Here is a 17,589-nt window from a genome sequence, read left to right on the forward strand (position 1 = left end):
AGTTGATACCTTTGCACTCTACTAAATGACAGATTTTTGTCAAAATAGTTCACCTGATATTCCAAACTCCTTTTAGATACTGCACTCCGTCCGATACTGATGCCACTTATGCTTCTTTCAGTGCTTCCCCATGAGGAAGATTATCCTTAGCTGTTGTTGATGCACACAACATATTTTTTAAAAACTACACTTTTCTAATATTTCAGCTGTATGTATAAATATATTTTCTACACAAAAGTCTAACCTTTTCTAGTTAAATGTTTTTGTTTGTGGTTTTGGTAGACATGTCACTGAAGAAATTACATTGTGTAGTGTCTTTTTGATTTTTTTTTTTGTATAATGTTAAAATAGGAAAAAGGCTAAATGTTGTGGCAATTACTAAGATCAGAGATTACTGCCATATAATAATGCTGATGATCAGAAATTGTCAATAGGTTGCTTTACCCTGTGTAATAATCATGTTTTTTTCAGGTTAAATACCAGGTGTAGCAAACCAGATGATGATGGTAACAGCATTAATATTATTAGAAGTAAGGTGAAAATGGATCACCAAAGGACAACAAGCACTTGATGTTAAAGAGAGGAAGTTCAAAGGCTTTGAAAACCAGGAGGGCAGTTCAGGGTTTGCCAAGCTCTTCATAACACGATGCTAATGATAACAACAATGGCAATAAAGAAGACAAGAATAATGATGACGATAGCAATTGTAATTATGACAGTAAAACATGAGGTAAAGGTGAGACTTGTTTCCATCAAACCCTAGACCGAAAGTCCTTTCTCAGTACATTATTTGCATAATTATATATACTATTTATATTTATTGTTATTGATTACTGTTATGACATCTGCATGACGTTACATTTCTACTGTGAGTGTTATTTTGTTGTGGTTCTGAATCCTGCTCTGAGGGTAAATTGACTGCTGGCACCATCACGTGGCAGCTCCAGTGCTCTACATGCCTAGATTATCAGAGTTTAACAATTCCAGCTGTGACTCATGAAGCTAAAATTTTGACAGCCAAAGTCTAAAGAGGAAACTGGAAGAAAAAGAAGAAGGAATTGTAAGAGGTAACAGCCTTGCCTTTGGCCACAGTCTCTGTGAAGGCATTTCAACCAGCAGACCATAAAACACAATTCACACAATGTGGTTGAAGACATTTATTTCCAATGTCTACTCCCATGATATTTCAAATTTCTGTCTTCAATGTTACTGCTGTTATCTTTTTTCTCCTTGATCCCTCTTGGTTTCTTCTCTTTAATACTGTCTGCTGTTCATTGATCTTGTTTCCTCTCCACTTCTCATATTTGTTCACCTTTCTTTCTTCGCTGCCTTTATCTTTTTGTCCAAAAGAAAACTTCAAAGCCAGTTTCTTTTTAGTTATTAGTTTAGCTCTTAGTGCTAGTATCACGCCCTCATTCACAGACGGTTAGTCCACACATCTTTTACATTCAACAGTTCACAGTAAAGTGAGATTACAGGCACTTACTTTCACTCTTATTTTGTGGCTAACAGCAGCACTAGAGCCGCTCAACAGCACCGACAAAACGATACTCGTTTACGTACCATTGTGGAATTCTGAAGTTCTTTACATATGCTGGGATAAATTGACCCACTGTCAGCATACAGATACCTTTACACAATGAACACAATATACTGCACAGAGCAGTTAGTGGCTCATTTTTATCGCCACCAAGACCACAGAACTGCTGACCGGTCGCTTAGTATGCGGAACCCTCTATACTATTTGTTTCCAGTCGTTTAACTACGAGGTGGTACTTCTGGGACTCGGGGTTACGAAGCACACGTGAAAAACGAAGAAAAGCGGTGACTGGGGCTGGACTACTGCCGGTGTATCTGTATGTATTACGACTAATAACTATGTTGTTTGTGTAGTTTCTCATTCTACACAAACATGTTGTGCTCAGCAGACTGTAGCCTGGACCCGTCATGGTTCTCTGCTAGTACCACACTGAAATAAAGGCAGACCGTTTGAGTTGGTGGTAAACATGACACGACATAAGTCATGATTTGCAGCAGGAACTGCATCGAAAGTCTTTTTTTTAAGAAATGAGACCATAGAACAGAGATGTTGATGTTATGATGTTATGTTATGATTCATCATAAAAATCTTTTAAAGTTTTGTTAAAAGACGTGCTAAATATGGATTTGATTTTATACAGATATTTCTCATAATGCATTTTGCCGCAGTGTCTGTACCTTCATAAACTACCTAGAGGTGTCCACATTTCACTGTTTTGTCCAGTCTCAAGATAATTTCCAGTGAAAGTTCCTGTGTATGTGTTTTGGGACTTAGTTAAGGCAGGCAGTTTGATTTGTCTTGACACCTGATGATATCCAGTGTGTTTTGTGCTGCAGAGGACAGGATGGATGGCAATGTTAAAGAACAGAAGCGACATCAGCAGAAGCACAGTGGACCAAAGGCAGAGAAGAAGAAGCTTAAGAAGCAGAAAGGGTCAACAGAAGATGATGACCAAAAACGCAACCCCAAAGCGTTTGCAGTTCAGTCTGCTGTCCGCATGGCCAAGACTTTTCACAGGTCAGTACTGATGACTTGCAATATCCAGAATGTATGTCTTTGTATTTACATGGTAGACCTTGAGACTCAGTATCAATTAGATATAATAAATTCAGTCTATTAGATATATTTGATGTTACCTCAATTGAACATTCTAAGGTGAGGGTAATCAATAATTGAGGTAAATTCAAGTATAGTCCACTAATAAAATAGAGAATAATTAAAGAAACCATATGACACTACTCCCTGGGTATATTTTTAGGGCCCAGGACATAAAGACCAAAAAACATCACATCCCCCTTGTAGACCGGTCTCCCTTCGAACCTCCTCCAGTTGTGATTGTAGTTGTTGGGCCACCTAGGGTGGGAAAAAGCACCCTGATCCGCTGCCTGATCAAAAACTTCACCCGGCAGAAACTGGGTGACATATGTGGACCTGTGACCATTGTATCTGGTGAGTTTGGCCACTAGCTTTTGTGTACATAGATTGCAGGGGATCCACTGCCATCATACCAATAAGAGACATCCACAGTGTTAATGTTTTCACAGTTAGCAGTTTAACAGCTTTGTAGAATTAGCAGTTTTCCATTGACATTATTTTAGTGCAGTATGCATTTGTTTTGTTATACCTATTTATACTGTGCCACTACCCAAAAGTAAATGTTTTTAGAGCATTTCCCCATTTTTAATAGACATGCTAAAAGAAGGGCTCTAAGAATTGTATTGCTAGTAGGTTTGGCCACTGTTTTGAGCAAATCATTTCACCTGTTGGATAGATTGCCAGGAAATTTCGTGCCTCTTAATGAGACAATACAGAGGGAATGACATGCATCCTAGCAGGGGATGTTACACCTTATGGTGAGCACCGTAAAACCCTTCATAAATGGCTACTTTTTTTTCTTTAGGAAAGAAGCGTCGCCTCACTTTCATGGAGTGTAACAATGACATAAACACAATGATTGACCTTGCAAAAGTAGCTGACCTAGTAAGTTTTTAAATTCCTGTTTCTTTTTGGCGAGTAACAATGATCTCTTTGTATGCTTGTTGCTAAGACAAATTAATTTCCCCTTGGGGATTAATAAAATCTATCAATCAAAAACTATAATAGAAATAGTAATTTCAATTAGTTGAGGCTGATTTAGTAAATATATTTTCAGCCTTTTGTAAACAGAATGACTTGAATGAATCAAGATAAATAGTCTCCAGTTAAACTCATTTAAATGCATTGTGTTAACCCTCTCCAGGTGTTGATGTTGATTGATGCCAGCTTTGGCTTTGAGATGGAGACTTTTGAGTTTCTAAACATCTGTCAGGTACATGGATTTCCACGTATCATGGGCGTGCTCACTCACTTGGATTCATTCAGGAACAACAAAATGCTAAGAAAGACAAAGAAAAACCTGAAACACCGTTTCTGGACAGAGGTCTACCAGGTAAACCAATACAATAACATCTTTATGTCTGGGTGTATGCACCGTGAAACAATCGGTGTCAGTGGTAATGTCAGAACAGCTTTTTTCACATGTGAATGCATGTTATGTTTGAACTTGTCAGGGGGCCAAGCTGTTTTATCTGTCTGGTATGGTGTATGGGGAATATCAGACTCAGGAAGTGAAGAACTTGGGCCGCTTCATCTCTGTTATGAAGTTTCGCCCTCTGGTGTGGCAGACCTCCCATCCATATGTGTTGGTTGACCGGTGAGTGTTGAGCTGAAGAGTAACATAATCCTAACTCACATGAGTTTTAGTGTCATCGAAATGATATACAGTTGATCTCAGTTCAGATGACATCAAATTTGTATTTTTCATGGGCTTGCTTCCATGTTTTTCCAACTGCTATTGTTTTCTTACTGCTCCTTGCTGTATTGACACAGTATGGAGGACTTGACTGACCCTGAGAGGCTGAGGACAGATCCCAAGTGCAACCGAACTGTGTCCCTCTACGGCTACCTGAGAGGGACATATTTGAAAAACAAAGGCCAGGTCCATATCCCAGGTAGACATTGCTAGATACCTTCTCTCATGTGTGTCTGTTTTTTTTGTTGTTTTTTTTGTGGAATTATTGAGCTGTTTTTGTTCTTTCGCATTGTGTGATTCTGTTTCTTAGTTTTAGGGATTGAAAGTAGCTGTTAGCTTCATCGAATACAAGTTTCTGTTGTCATGGATTTTTTTTTTTTTGTCCCCTCACACGCCAAATGTTAAGAAAAATATTTTCTACTGCATATTATTGTGTTAAAAGTGAAGCTGTTCCTAAATAGCCTTTAGAGTAATGATAAAAAGAATCTAATGTATATAGTGTTGTATATTCTACAGGTGTAGGAGATTTTCAAGTTACAGGGGTTAACTTCCTGCCAGACCCTTGTTCTCTACCAGACGCTCAGAAGAAGAGGGCGTTGAATGAGAAGGAGCGTCTGCTCTATGCACCCATGGCTGGGGTAGGGGGAGTTGTGTACGACAAAGATGCTGTGTATATCGATCTTCCTGCCAACCACGTCAAACAGCAGCAGGTGTGTGTGCTTTCCGTGGCAATATGTGTTGCCTGACAACCTGTAGTTTGTGACGATTTTCACAAAACCTGACCATTTATATTGAATTTGATGTGACGTGCATTCTTCTTTACTTACAGGATATGGTGCGGCCCACTACAGAGCTGGTTCATTCTCTCATTGACACACATGCCACGCTGGATGCAAAGATGGCTTCCAGTAAGGTGTCACTATTCAGTAGCTCTGCCCACCTGGAAACCACAGACATCGACCAGCAGTTTGAGTGAGACACCAGTCCTTCTCTCATCTCTTTTTCTGCACAGCTACAGATGTCATTACGTAGTCACTGGACACATGACATTGTTAATCCTAGTTTCTTTTCACTTTTTGAGATTGTGAGGGTTTGGCTATATCTGCTTGGGAATGCAGCTTAAAATGTACATATTAACAGTGATATCTTTGTCTGTTTTGGTTTGTGTATAGCCCTTTTGGTCCTCTCAGTTCTCATTATTAGTGGGGTTAAGCTTTTTAGTTCAGATGGCATAAAAATACAGTTACAGGTAAACCTGTGATATTTTGAAAAAACGTGTAGGAAAGCAGTACCATAAAAGAGCCATTGTCTCTTGACTTTTACCCTCTGGAAATACTAAAAAGACTAATCAAGCAGGTCTAAGACACCTTTGGGAATTTAATCATTTACTCTGGTACGATGTAAGGGAGGAGAATTTGAAGATGAACTCTAAAACAACTTGACAGCCAGTTCAAGGGGGCAAAAACCAGAAAAAACAGTGGAAAAACAATGTACAATCAAGAATGTAAAAGATACTGCAATATTCTTGTTTTGTTTGTGTGTTAGAGAGGAGGAGGGTTGTCACGGAAAGTCAGTCTGGGATCCCAACATCCAAAGAGAGAGGAGGAGGGTGGTATTCAGTGATGAAGAGGGAGAAAGTGATGTCAGCGGTTCAAGTGATGATGAGGACTGTGACAGTGAAGGCAGTGACCAGGAACTGCAGGAAAAGGACAAAGATGAGGTTAACTTTTCCACATTTCTCAAAGAAGCAAGATCCAAATCAGAAAAGACTGGGAAGACTTTGACAAGCAGTGTTCCACCAGTGAAGAAACAGAAACTGCAGAAAACAAAAGGAGAGAAGAAAATCATCACTGAGGTGCTGGAGTTTGCTGACAGTGAAGATGACTTGGAGGTGTGTGAGAAGATGGATAAGAGAGTAGGAGACTCTGGACACTGTTCTGAAGAAGATGAGGATGAGAGTGGTGATGAAGTGGAAGAAGATGTATCAATGGAAGAGGAGGATAGTACAGCTGAAGCTGCAGCAAATATGAACGAGGAGGAGGGGCAGGGTAAATACTGTATTGTATTTGTAAATCCAATTTTCTTTTGTCTTGTTCATCTTGTGAAGGTTGAACTAATTGCAGTTGTTTTTAGGGCAGCCTGTCTAATATTGCACCACTAGTTTTCATTTCCATGTAGTGGAAGAATTAGTTTTGACCCTCATAGATAGCTGTGTTGTTATTAGGAAGGTTCATTCTACTGTTTCTTATCCTCAGGGGCTCCGAGGTGGAAGGAGAGTCTACAGCAGAAAGCATCAGAAGCATTTTTGCGGCAGCAAGAAGCCGCCCCCAACCTAAGAAAACTGGTCTACGGTTCAGGTAGTAATGTCCCTACTACTAGACATGATTCAGGGTATCATCTCAGTGAAAGACATGCTGTAGTCATGTGTAGAAGTTTGGGTGAAAAGAAGGAAACCAATGTGCAAATTCCAGCTACCTCATAGAGCTGAATCAGCAGCTGTCTGACAGTTTGAATACGAATTGAACATTATCACCTTCATAAAGGAGGATTCACTGCAGGAATGCTGGATTAGACTGAGTTAGTTTAGGTGTACCTAATAAACTGCCGACTGAATGTATGATTCAGCTTTTCAGTGTCTCTTGTGGGGCTTTTCCACTAGCACTACTACTGGTTTTTGGGGTTTTCCATTAGGGTATAGTACCTGGTACCAGGTACTTTTTTAGTACCCCCTCGGTCGAGGTTCCAAGTGAGCCAAGCTGATTCTAAAATGTGACGTCAACAGACTGTGGGGCACTGATTGGCCAGGGAGTGACGTCACTAGAGGAGTCATGAGCGTGATGTCCAACGCAAGAATCAAACCCACCATTTTTAAAAACTGGCAACAGCGACTATAGTTTTTACATTTTTATAATCTTTAGTGAGGCAAATGGCTAATGCTACTCGCAAACAACACTGTGGTCCTACAAGGAGTTGCGGACGATTCTGTGCTTGGTGGCGTCAGGGCAGTTTTGCCGACATGTTATGACGGCCCCGCCCACGTTGAGGTGATACTCAATTGTAAAGTAAAAGACCAAAACCGAGTTGAGTAGAGTAGAGCCGAGTAGTGCTGTAACTGTGTAATGGGAAATTGTCTCTTCAAAGTCATTTGTCTCTTCTTTGATCAGTTGTGGAGGCAGATGATTCTGAGGGTGAAGAAGAGGAGGTGGGGGGGATGTTTCGAGTCATTCGTCCACAGAAGTGCAAAAGGTTCCAGGTGAATGCTCTGGACTGCTCCCGTTTCAACCCTGACACCTCCCACAACTGGGAGGCGGAGGAGGTAATAAGATTTCTAACACCGTTTTAAAAGTGCTTATAATGTGGTTATTTTAAGTTTCTTGTGTTCATCATGTATTGTACAAAAAAGACAATCAAATGAAATTTAAATCATTAAAGATTGTCATGTTTTTTTTCCCCAGATGTTAAATTCCATCATGGATTGTTTTGTGACAGGGAAGTGGAAGGAATGCCAAGATGCTGCCACACTCCTGAAGGAGGACGGTATGGAGGGGGGTGTAGGAGGAGAACCACACTGAGACTGCTCTGACCAACACTCTAGCTGCAATAACTTGGACAAAATTTCTTTAATCCCATTCTGATGAGAAATTCCAAGTGAACTGTTTACATGGACAGGGACCAGTAAGATGTGCTTCAGAATAAACCTTTTTGACATATGAAATATTTAAAGTGCTGCAAATGTAATAGAAAAAGGTGGTTCAATTATTTATTTTTATGCTGAGTGGACTGTTATTTTAATTAGTGGAAATATCTATATGAGTGCATATAAATGGTCCATGTACAACCTCAATTACCAAAAAGTTGGGATGCTGTGTAAAATCTACATAAAAACAGAATGCAAATCTCATAAACCCATATTTTATTCACAATAGAACATAGAAAACATATAAAATGTTTAAACTGAGAAAATGTACCATATTAAGAAAAATATAAGTTTGAAATTGATAGTGGCAACATGTCTCAAAAAAGTTGGGGCCGAGGGAACAAAAGACTGGAAAAGTACAGGGCACAAACAAGGAAGAGCTGGAAGAACATCTTGCAACTAGTGAGGTTTATTGGCAACAGGTCAATAACATGATTGGGTATAAAAGCATGTCTTAGAGAGTCAGAGTCTCAGATGTAAAGATGGGCAGAGGTTAGCCACTGGTGAATTATCTTTTGCTCCTGATGGTGGTAGCAGTAGCAAAAAAAAATAGTAACAGGAAGTTTGTGATTTTGCATTCTCTAGAGGAGCTGTTTGGTGACTTTGAGGATTTGGAAACAGGAGAGGTCCATGAGGGTCAAACTGGGCTACAGGATCAGGCTGAGGTACATCCTGTTTACTCATAAAATCTATCCCACCATAATATCATTTTGCCGCAAAAGTGTAATGTCATCTCTGCTTATTTCATAAAAATTACCTTTGTACTTCTATTAATTTCTATGTATTTATAGGACTGCGTATGGTATGTACTTTCTTGGTACTGCTCAAATGGAAGTGTGGAAGTGTGTGTAGAAAGTTTAAATAAGTACTTTTTTTTAGTTTTTACAGGTACTGTCAAATTGTTGTTACCTTAGTTTTCTCAGTTTCCTGATGTTTTGTGCACCTTGTGACCCACAGAATTTTGAGAATGGTAAAGATAATGATAATGAAGCTGAGGTGAGTCTGGTGAAAGTGGATGAAGAGGAGGTCCTAAAGAACAAGCGTCTGGAGAAAAAACGCAGGCTGAAGGAGCGATTCGATGCAGAATATGACGATGGAGATGCTACTTACTTTGATGACCTGAAGGAGGAGATGCAGAAGCAGGCTGAGGTAGGCTATTTTAACCATACATTAAAATTTATCATTTGTTATGTAGTGTAGTGCATCCATCATCTACCATTTATCCTGGTACATCCAGGGTCATGGCAGGCTGGAACCAGTCCCAGCTAACATTGGGTGAGAGGCACCCTGGATAGATCACCAGTCTATCACAGGGCTGACACAGAAACAAACGAACACTCACTCATACTCACATTCACACCTATGGGCAAGTTAGTCACCAATTAACCTAACCCCAATCTGCATGTGTTTGGACTGTAGGAGCTGTTCGCCTTCGGTACTGTTGTCTTAATATTTATTTGAGTTCTAATTTTACCTTATATGTGTTTGTATGATCTGTCTGTGTCTCCTCAGCTGAACAGGTTAGAGTTCGAGGATGTGGATAATGAGACCCGAGTGCAGTATGAAGGCTTCCGGCCAGGAATGTACATCAGATTAGAAATCTCATCTCTCCCCTGCGAGTTTGTCATCAACTTTGATCCCCATTACCCCATTATTCTTGGAGGTCTAGGCTCCAGTGAAGGAAATGTAGGATACCTGCAGGTAGGTTCAATGGTTTACACACTACTATTACCAGAGGATGTGCTGTGAGATTGAAGTTGCCTTTTTTACAACACAGCTAAGACTTTGAGTTCATTTAAAGCAATGTCAAATGCAGTCAATATTGTTAACAATCGATTAGATGGCCGTGTAATATTGAAGACATTGTCACAAACCCAGTTGTCCAAAATAATGGACACAAATTGTGCTTTTTCAGTATCAGCCTATTGCAGAAATGCAAAAAGTTGTCTGTAAGAAACTTTTTAAACTTTTGTCATAGATCATAACAGTTGTAAAGCACTTTATTGGTTAAGCAAAGATTACACAAACCTGGCAAAATTAGAACAAAATTCTGCTGCATTACCCTGCTCTAGTATTTTGTGACAGTGGTTTCCTTGTAAATTTAGGATTGATTTTAAAATTATTTTAGCTACATTTAAGGCACAGCATGACGTGCCTCCCCCATATATCATTGGGTAACTGATGTACTAGGTCTACTAAGCTGCCCATGGCATCAGACAAAGGGCTCCTGGTTGTGCCCTGCTCAAAGACCTGTGGCTCAAAAGTTGAATTCTGGAGGTTACAAATGCTGTTTTAAATATTGTCTCAAAACCTGTTTATTCTCAGACATTTTTTGATGCCTTTGACTTAATTCAATGTGTTCCGGTTTTTAGCAAGAATTTTTTGCTACTAGGTGTAAAGGTTAGGCTTGTATTCAGAAGTCTATCTTAGGATAACAGTGACGTTCGTAAATGTACATGAACATTTTTTGTTGTAATTGTTCTTACTATCCGTACTTGGGTCCCTTCCAAAAAAGAAAATAAAAATTCTAATGTACAGCCGAACTTAACGAGGTGTCTGCAGTCAGAGTAACACAAATCGAGTGAGGACCTTCCAAAGTTACAGTTTTTGGTGAGAAATTCCCTCGTTGTACTTCATACAATTGATCCCCTCTGCAATTTGAGCAGAGGACAGCTACAGACAGGAGCAATTGCAGTAGTATGTATGAGTTATTTTTGGATTAACTATTATTTATTTGTTGGGTAGAGATAGTTCTAGCACATAACATCCCCTAACTTCAGTTCCCAGTAGCCCTAATAGCTGATTTTTTTATAAGGGAGCATAAACTAACACCGGGGAAGCTAACACTTGTCTTCTATCACACATAATTGGTTTTCATAAATGTCCTCCTGCTTTTTCTTCATAATATCTAAAATCAGTGAGCACACCAATAACTGTGTTTTTGTATGTCAGATGCGACTGAAGAAACACCGCTGGTATGAACGCATCTTGAAGACACGGGACCCACTGATCCTGTCCCTCGGGTGGAGGCGCTTCCAGACCATCCCACTCTATCACATCGAGGATCACAATGGACGCCACCGCTTGCTCAAATACACACCACAGCACATGCACTGTGGAGCCTCAATCTGGGGTGAGACATACTTAAAGCAATGTGCTACAGTGATGAGTTGGATTTTACTTTTTATGGGTGTGAGCTTGATGGTGTGTTTTTTTTTTTGTTTGTTTGTTTTTTCTTTAGATCAGTCACATTCACATTAGTGGCTAAATGCTTTCCTATTGTCACAATTGTTTCCAGTGTTCAGTCTTGTACTTAATTCAAATATATGTATAGTGCCAAATCACAATACAAATAATCTCAAGGCACTTTACAAAAAAAAAAAAAAACAGATGCCTTATGAGCAAGCGCTTAGCAACAGTGGAGAGGAAAAACTCCCTTTAATGGAAGAAAAAACCTCCAGCAGAACCGGGCTCAGTTTGGGCGGCCATCTGCCTCGAGCGGTTGGAATGAATGGATAGAGGAGAGAGAAAAGATCAGTCCTTCATGATGCTGTGGTGTACTGCTGTGGTTTTCTCTGTGCTTTGAACATTGCACTAAATCTGTGCTTTGATATGCTATATTCAGTGTGCCACTGTTTAAACTATTACAGAGGACCAAAGAGATCTTTGATCTCATTATGTTTCCCTCACTAGCGTCATGCTTGAATTTGTATTTTTTTCATTGTTTATAACTTCACTTTAAAAGGTTTTCTGACATTGGCATTCTGACATAGAATTCCATAAAATCCATTTGTTAACCTGATAACCTTGCAGCATAAATATATGATTACATTTATAGTTATACAGTTATAGTTATAGAACGATTGCCTTGATGCAGTGGTTCTAAATCTAAATGTTCTTAGACATATCTGGACATATTTGGTGTAACACTTCTTTGTGCTGTTAGTTGGCATAGAGGAAACCAATATTGACTCTAACAAGCTAATATCAACTGGTGAATGTGCCTATGTTTTGAAACAGGTAAGTGAAAGGTAATTTAAGACCTATGATTCATTAGAATTTGCTCTATAAAAGTAATGGTAAGAATTTCTTGCTCTAGTATTTTTTTCAAACTCTGAATGCTATGATGTTTTACAGTTAATGATCATCTCTGTGAAAACAATTATCATTCCTTTTGTCTCACTGAAGGTCCCATCACACCACAGGGCACTGGCTTCCTGGCTGTGCAGTCAGTAGCAGGAGCTAAAGTAAGTCTTACTCTGTCCACTATCTGTAGTTTAAATCAGTGTGATCAGTTGATTCAGGTAAAAATGTTATACATCTTGTAAGTGATTATAACGAATGAAATCCCAGTTGTAATACAAGTGAGAGCCAGCATTACCTCTTTCAGTTTTTAAAGTATCATTTGTGATGGCAGAATTTTAAATTTCATGTGGTTAAAATTCTAAAAAGTCTACAAATCAAATTTATTCTTGTGCTTTTTAGAGCTCTTGGGCAAGTATTTAGCTTACTTAAGAGTTCTTGATTTCTTTCTACAGGCTAATTTCCGAATTGCAGCCACAGGAGTGGTCCTGGACCTGGATAAATCAGTGACCGTAGTAAAGAAACTCAAACTCATTGGCTATCCCTACAAGATCTTTAAGAACACATGCTTCATTAAGGTAGAGAAATTACATGTGATCTTCTGGTCATTTTATGTCAGCTTGTAGCTTAAAAACAAGTCTGTGAAATTTAAGTATTAAAAGTAGTTGTATGTGATAAATCAACAATGAACTAATCCAGATTATAGAGAGGTAATCTGTTCCAGAAATAGCACTGCTACATAAAGGCTGACATGTTACAATAAAACCATACTAAATGAAAAGCATTCTTGCAAACACTTGCTTGACCTAAACAAACACACCATTTATGAGTTGTTAGGGGAGCAAGGGTTTTTGGTTAGTGTTACTTTTGGCACCTGATAGTTCTAGACTACTGAATATTATTACTACTACAAAGTACCTTCATTAACCTATCTCTCTGTGTTCACAGGGCATGTTCAACACAGTGCTGGAGGTAGTTAAATTTGAAGGTGCTTCAGTACGAACAGTGTCAGGGGTCAGAGGTCAGATCAAGAAGGCACTGACTACACACCCAGGAGCGTTCAGAGCCACATTTGAGGACCGTCTGCTCATGAGTGGTGAGTGTCTGTTTAACCGATGTTGTTTTTCAGGCTTTACTGTTACTTTTGAAGTGTGCAGAAGTGGTTCCTGAATATTTTGCTGTGACTGTATAACTTTGAAATATGTCTATACTGTGTATGTCAGGATAATAGTAAGGGAGCAAAGGAGATGGAGATGGGTTTGACTATCACATTCTGACTAAAAATCCTAGCAAACTTTGTCCATTTTCTGGGGGATCTCCTGCCAAGCCCAACACACACAGTGGCACGATCAACATTTTGCAAACTTTATTTTTCTTTTCTTTTTTCACAAAGGCAGACTGTCAGTTTTGTATTATCATGTGGCAATTTCTTTGCCATCGTTCAGTCCACTCTTCCCCTTTAGTTTAACCCACAGCTACATAATCCTCTGTTGGCTGTCAGCTCTGTAGCTTAGTGTTCTTCAGCAGTGTGCATCACCAGCCACCTGAGCTGCTCTCTGGCACTCTGTCTACCCAATGGGAGAGCACTCTCATTGCTGCTTTGAGTAATTAAAGACATGCATCTTTTTTTTTTTTTTTTTTTTTTAAATCCTGTCCCTACCATACCTGTTTGTTATTATTCAGAATGTGGTTGATTTGGGAAATGTAATTTGTATTCAGGGAACTAGATATACAATACTATTCATGGTAAAGTTACATCCTTGTCACCATGCAAATATCCTCTATGCAAAATGTGTAACAAGTCTGAGTTTCTGTGACTGTTATGCAGACATTGTGTTCCTGCGCTCCTGGTATCCAGTGTGTGTTCCTCAACTCTACAACCCTGTTACCTCTTTGCTCCTGCCTGTCGGTCAGAAGGACAGCTGGGCAGGCATGAGGACCCTGGGGCAGCTCAAACATGACCTGGGCATCCGCAACAAACCAAACACAGACTCTCTGTATATGGTAAATATCTGATCCAAGGAAGAAATGTGGGGTTAAGATCAGTAAGCTACAGTGTCCTCCAAAATGTTTAATGTGGAACGGAAACTCTAGCCCTGAGAGGGAAGCTTTTAATATTAATAATAATAATGATAATAACATTAATAAATGTTAAAGGTGTACTGAGCTGATCCTAAGAATTGGTACTGCTGGCCAGTGCATGTGTATTTTAATGCTATAGGTCAGGTAAAATAAAGCAAATCAGAATCTGATCCTTTCCTTACTGCACAATAATGTCTCTTTTTGCTAGTGTTGCTGCATTGCTCACATTCATGGCCTGACTATACAGTGCATTCTGCTGCATATGGGAGTGAATGTCAAAAATAAATAGGGCACTCTTGCAAGTGGCCAAGTTGGCCAACTGAGTTGTTTTGCAGTCATAACATTAACCTATGTATCGCTAAACAGTAGTCCTAAAGAATAACTTGACATCTACATATTTATCTATTTTTCTTTCAGCCAGTGAACCGAGCCCAAAGGCGCTTCAACCCCCTCCACATCCCCAAAGAGCTTCAGAAGGCCCTGCCCTTCAAGAGCAAGCCTAAACAGCAGCAGCCCAAAGGAAAGATGCCCAGAGACCTGCAGCGTCCCAGTGTGATCAGAGAGCCACATGAAAAGAAGGTGAGTAAAACCTGACAACAGTTTCAGTACAGCAGCTCAGGAATTATCATCAGTTCAGCCAATTTGACCATTCAGACAGCTAGTGGAGAAGTAAATGCTATATCTGAAAACAGTGGAAATCCTTTGAGATTGTAATGCCCTTTACTGTAAGCCTATTTTTTGTTGTACAATCCCATTCATTTAGGTTGCAGCCCTGCTCCACGCTCTGAGCACAGTTCACAACTACAAGAGAAAGAAGGCCCACTTGGTGCAGCATACAAGACACAAAGAGTTCCTACAGCAAAAGGAGAAACAGGAGGAGGCCAAGCTGAAGAGACAAAAGGAGGCACGGAAAAAACTCTACCGAGTCATGGGTCAAATGGAGCAGAAGCAGCACAGGTCCAGTCTGAAGGGGGTTCCACAGGATGATTAACTGGGCTGATGAGCCAAACTGAGACTGACAGAGATGCTTACTCTGCTCTTTGAACTGTTGGCATGTTTCCTGACTATGATGCTTTCATGATGTCTTATGAAGATCAGCTGTATAGAAAATGTCTGAACTTTGCAAGTTATTTTATTAAAACATGTCTTAGAAACCAGTGTGACCAGTATCGGCACCATTTTTCACAAAATGTCTATGGTGAACAAGACTTATTCAGTTAAAAGTAAGCATCACCACATACATTTTTTTTTTTTTTTTTTAATTTTTGTGTTATTTAGATGTTGGAGGGAATATTTAATCATTTAAAATCTGAAAACTAAATCCAGGCAGGTGTGACTTTTGTGAACAGGAAACTTTAGAATGTTTCATGCTATATCAGGACAGACAGACTGTCAGAAGCACTGGTCATTGGGCTGCCATGGACAGTTAACTTGGTCAGTGATTGTATAGCAGCAAGATAAGCAATAGATATCAGAATCTAGATATCAGAATCTTGAGTCATGGCAACTTCTAGTTTTTAGGTCGAGACGTTTCACTACTCATCCGATCAGACATAACCTGTCTTCAATCTACCAGGCTGCCCTTTTCACATCAAATGTCTTCCAGGGAGGACACACTGCAGCCACACTGTTGCCCCACAAATCCATAAGGCAGCACAAATGGACAGGTCAAAAACAGCCCAAAACACTGAAACACACATAACATACTCAGCTGATAGGCTACCCAGTTTGCGCATTCCAACTTTGTGGATGAATTATAGCAATGAGGAGTAAATGAATATTATTTCAACTAGTGAAAAAAAAAAACATTAAACCTAGACTATGCACTTGCCAGCACTAGGTTATGTTATAGACTTTGGGGAAATTGGGCACACTATACATAAACTGAAAACTCAGTATTCAGATAGGCTATTTGTTGATCAGTTACAAAATTTGCATTTTTAATTGGTAATTTTATTTCAGATGAACATAGTGGCCAAATCTAAAACTAATCTGGTACTTTTTATATCGGCAAATATACAAAACAAACCTACAAAATTAGCAGCCTATAGTCTTACATCTACAGAGTGGTGTCAAATTCCTGGCCTGTATAAATGTATTAATTAATCAGTCTGCCCCTGATGAGAAGTGAAAACTTGTTCTGAAGTTATGATCATTTATTTTACATGATATTTTAAAAAGAAGTTATAAAGCTAAATGTTATGGTTGTGGGCTGCATGGTGGATGAGTGGTTAGCACTGTTGCCCCACAGCAAGAAGGTTCTGGGTTTGCAACCTGGCTTTTCTGTGTGGAGTTTGCATGTTGTGTGGGTTTATTCCAGGTACTCTGGTTTTCTCCCACAGTCCAAAAACATGCATGTTAGGTTGATTGGTGATTCTAAATTGCCCATAGGAGTGAGTGTGTGAGGTTGTTTATCTCTGTGTGTCTATATGTGGCCCTGCGATGGACTGGTGACCTGTCCAGGGTGTACCCCTACCTTTCACCCGAAAGAGAGCTAGGATAGGCTCCAGCAGATCCCCATGACCCTGGTTAAGGAATAAGCGGGAATAGAAGATGGATGGATGGATGTTATGATTGTGTTTCAGACTCCATTCCACTTGGTGGCAGTAATGATCTCGTAAGTTGTTTGTTAAAACGCCAAAAAAATCAAAAAGGAGAAGCAAGAACCCGAAGAAGTAAGAGCCGGTTTTATGTAAAAGTTTGAGTTGTAAGAGTAACATTTTGGTCTTTAGACGAGTTGTAGGGTTGCTGACTCATTCTGAGATGGCTCCGACTAACGTCACTCAGCAGTTTTCTCCAGGAGCAGGTAAATACAGCTGTGTCAGGGCTGAGATTGAGCTTTTAGCCTCCTGCCGCGTGCTGTTGTGGGCAAACTGTGCTAACTTGCTGCTGCAGCAGCTGTCCCATTTTTACAACACGTGTACCTAGTTATGTTAGTAACTAAACTAAAGTATTTATTTTGTGTATAGTTAGCTATGCTATACGTTAACATTTATTTTTACTGGTGTGACAAGACAGGTAATGTTAGTGTTAAGTTTGTTTAAGCTGAACATCTAGTTAAATAATGTGAACATTAAGGTCCTTGTTCGGCAGGTACAGCCTTATATGGTCACAACTAATTTACATTTATTTTTAGGGGGACAGTTATTTTTTCAGGACGGGGTCTTCTTTATAAACACACATCATTAGTAATGCAGTTCGTAGGGGCAAACACATAACTTGACTTCGGACTTTGCAACTCCGGGCCTGGAGTTCACACTCGTTACGCTTTGTGAAGGCACCCTACATAGTATATTTAACTCATTTTAGGTTTTTGCATATACAGTTGCGTATGAATACATTTTATTCAGTCGTAATGAAATCTGTGACGAAATTATCTGTATTTGGAGACAATAT

The 17,589-nt window shown here is 39.5% G+C and overlaps 2 protein-coding genes across 4 annotated transcripts in view; both read left to right on the top strand.

The window, feature by feature from the left end:
• The first annotated feature begins 1,734 nt into the window (after nucleotides 1-1,734).
• Nucleotides 1,735-15,351, top strand: bms1 (BMS1 ribosome biogenesis factor). 2 transcript variants are annotated; one of them, XM_026316205.1, is made up of 23 exons: nucleotides 1,735-1,856; nucleotides 2,377-2,557; nucleotides 2,799-2,989; nucleotides 3,441-3,520; nucleotides 3,780-3,968; nucleotides 4,090-4,232; nucleotides 4,409-4,530; nucleotides 4,848-5,041; nucleotides 5,161-5,303; nucleotides 5,877-6,379; nucleotides 6,587-6,688; nucleotides 7,496-7,647; nucleotides 7,787-7,868; nucleotides 8,614-8,693; nucleotides 8,986-9,177; nucleotides 9,541-9,729; nucleotides 10,981-11,161; nucleotides 12,217-12,275; nucleotides 12,567-12,689; nucleotides 13,060-13,207; nucleotides 13,940-14,115; nucleotides 14,611-14,772; nucleotides 14,957-15,351. In XM_026316205.1, exons 2-23 carry the CDS (start codon nucleotides 2,385-2,387, stop codon nucleotides 15,182-15,184), a joined length of 3,612 nt encoding a protein of 1,203 aa, XP_026171990.1. In that variant the 5' UTR covers nucleotides 1,735-1,856; nucleotides 2,377-2,384; the 3' UTR covers nucleotides 15,185-15,351. The 2 variants fall into 2 exon arrangements, with proteins under 2 accessions (XP_026171990.1, XP_026171991.1); XM_026316206.1 differs by lacking the exons at nucleotides 1,735-1,856; nucleotides 2,799-2,989 and having other exon boundaries at nucleotides 2,426-2,557.
• Nucleotides 15,352-16,847: 1,496 nt separating this feature from the next.
• The window catches only part of mtr (5-methyltetrahydrofolate-homocysteine methyltransferase), a 65,955-nt gene continuing 65,213 nt past the window's right edge, over nucleotides 16,848-17,589 (top strand). For both annotated transcript variants that reach the window (XM_026315325.1, XM_026315326.1), the window contains exon 1: nucleotides 16,848-16,999. In XM_026315325.1, coding sequence (XP_026171110.1) covers nucleotides 16,957-16,999 — 43 coding nt within the window. In that variant the 5' untranslated portion in view covers nucleotides 16,848-16,956. The remainder of the gene's footprint in view (nucleotides 17,000-17,589) is intronic.

This window comes from Mastacembelus armatus, chromosome 19 (assembly GCF_900324485.2).
Source record: "Mastacembelus armatus chromosome 19, fMasArm1.2, whole genome shotgun sequence".
Lineage (NCBI taxonomy): Eukaryota > Metazoa > Chordata > Actinopteri > Synbranchiformes > Mastacembelidae > Mastacembelus > Mastacembelus armatus.

What these genes read in the sequence shown, in the direction of transcription:
- bms1 (XM_026316205.1), top strand. Translation starts at nt 2,385, where the DNA reads ATGGATGGCAATGTTAAAGAACAGAAGCGACATCAGCAGAAGCACAGT. An exon ending in TTGCAAAAGTAGCTGACCTA is followed by an intron (nt 3,521 to 3,779) that starts GTAAGTTTTTAA and finishes AACCCTCTCCAG; the next exon opens with GTGTTGATGTTGATTGATGC. An exon ending in AGGCCAGGTCCATATCCCAG is followed by an intron (nt 4,531 to 4,847) that starts GTAGACATTGCT and finishes TATATTCTACAG; the next exon opens with GTGTAGGAGATTTTCAAGTT.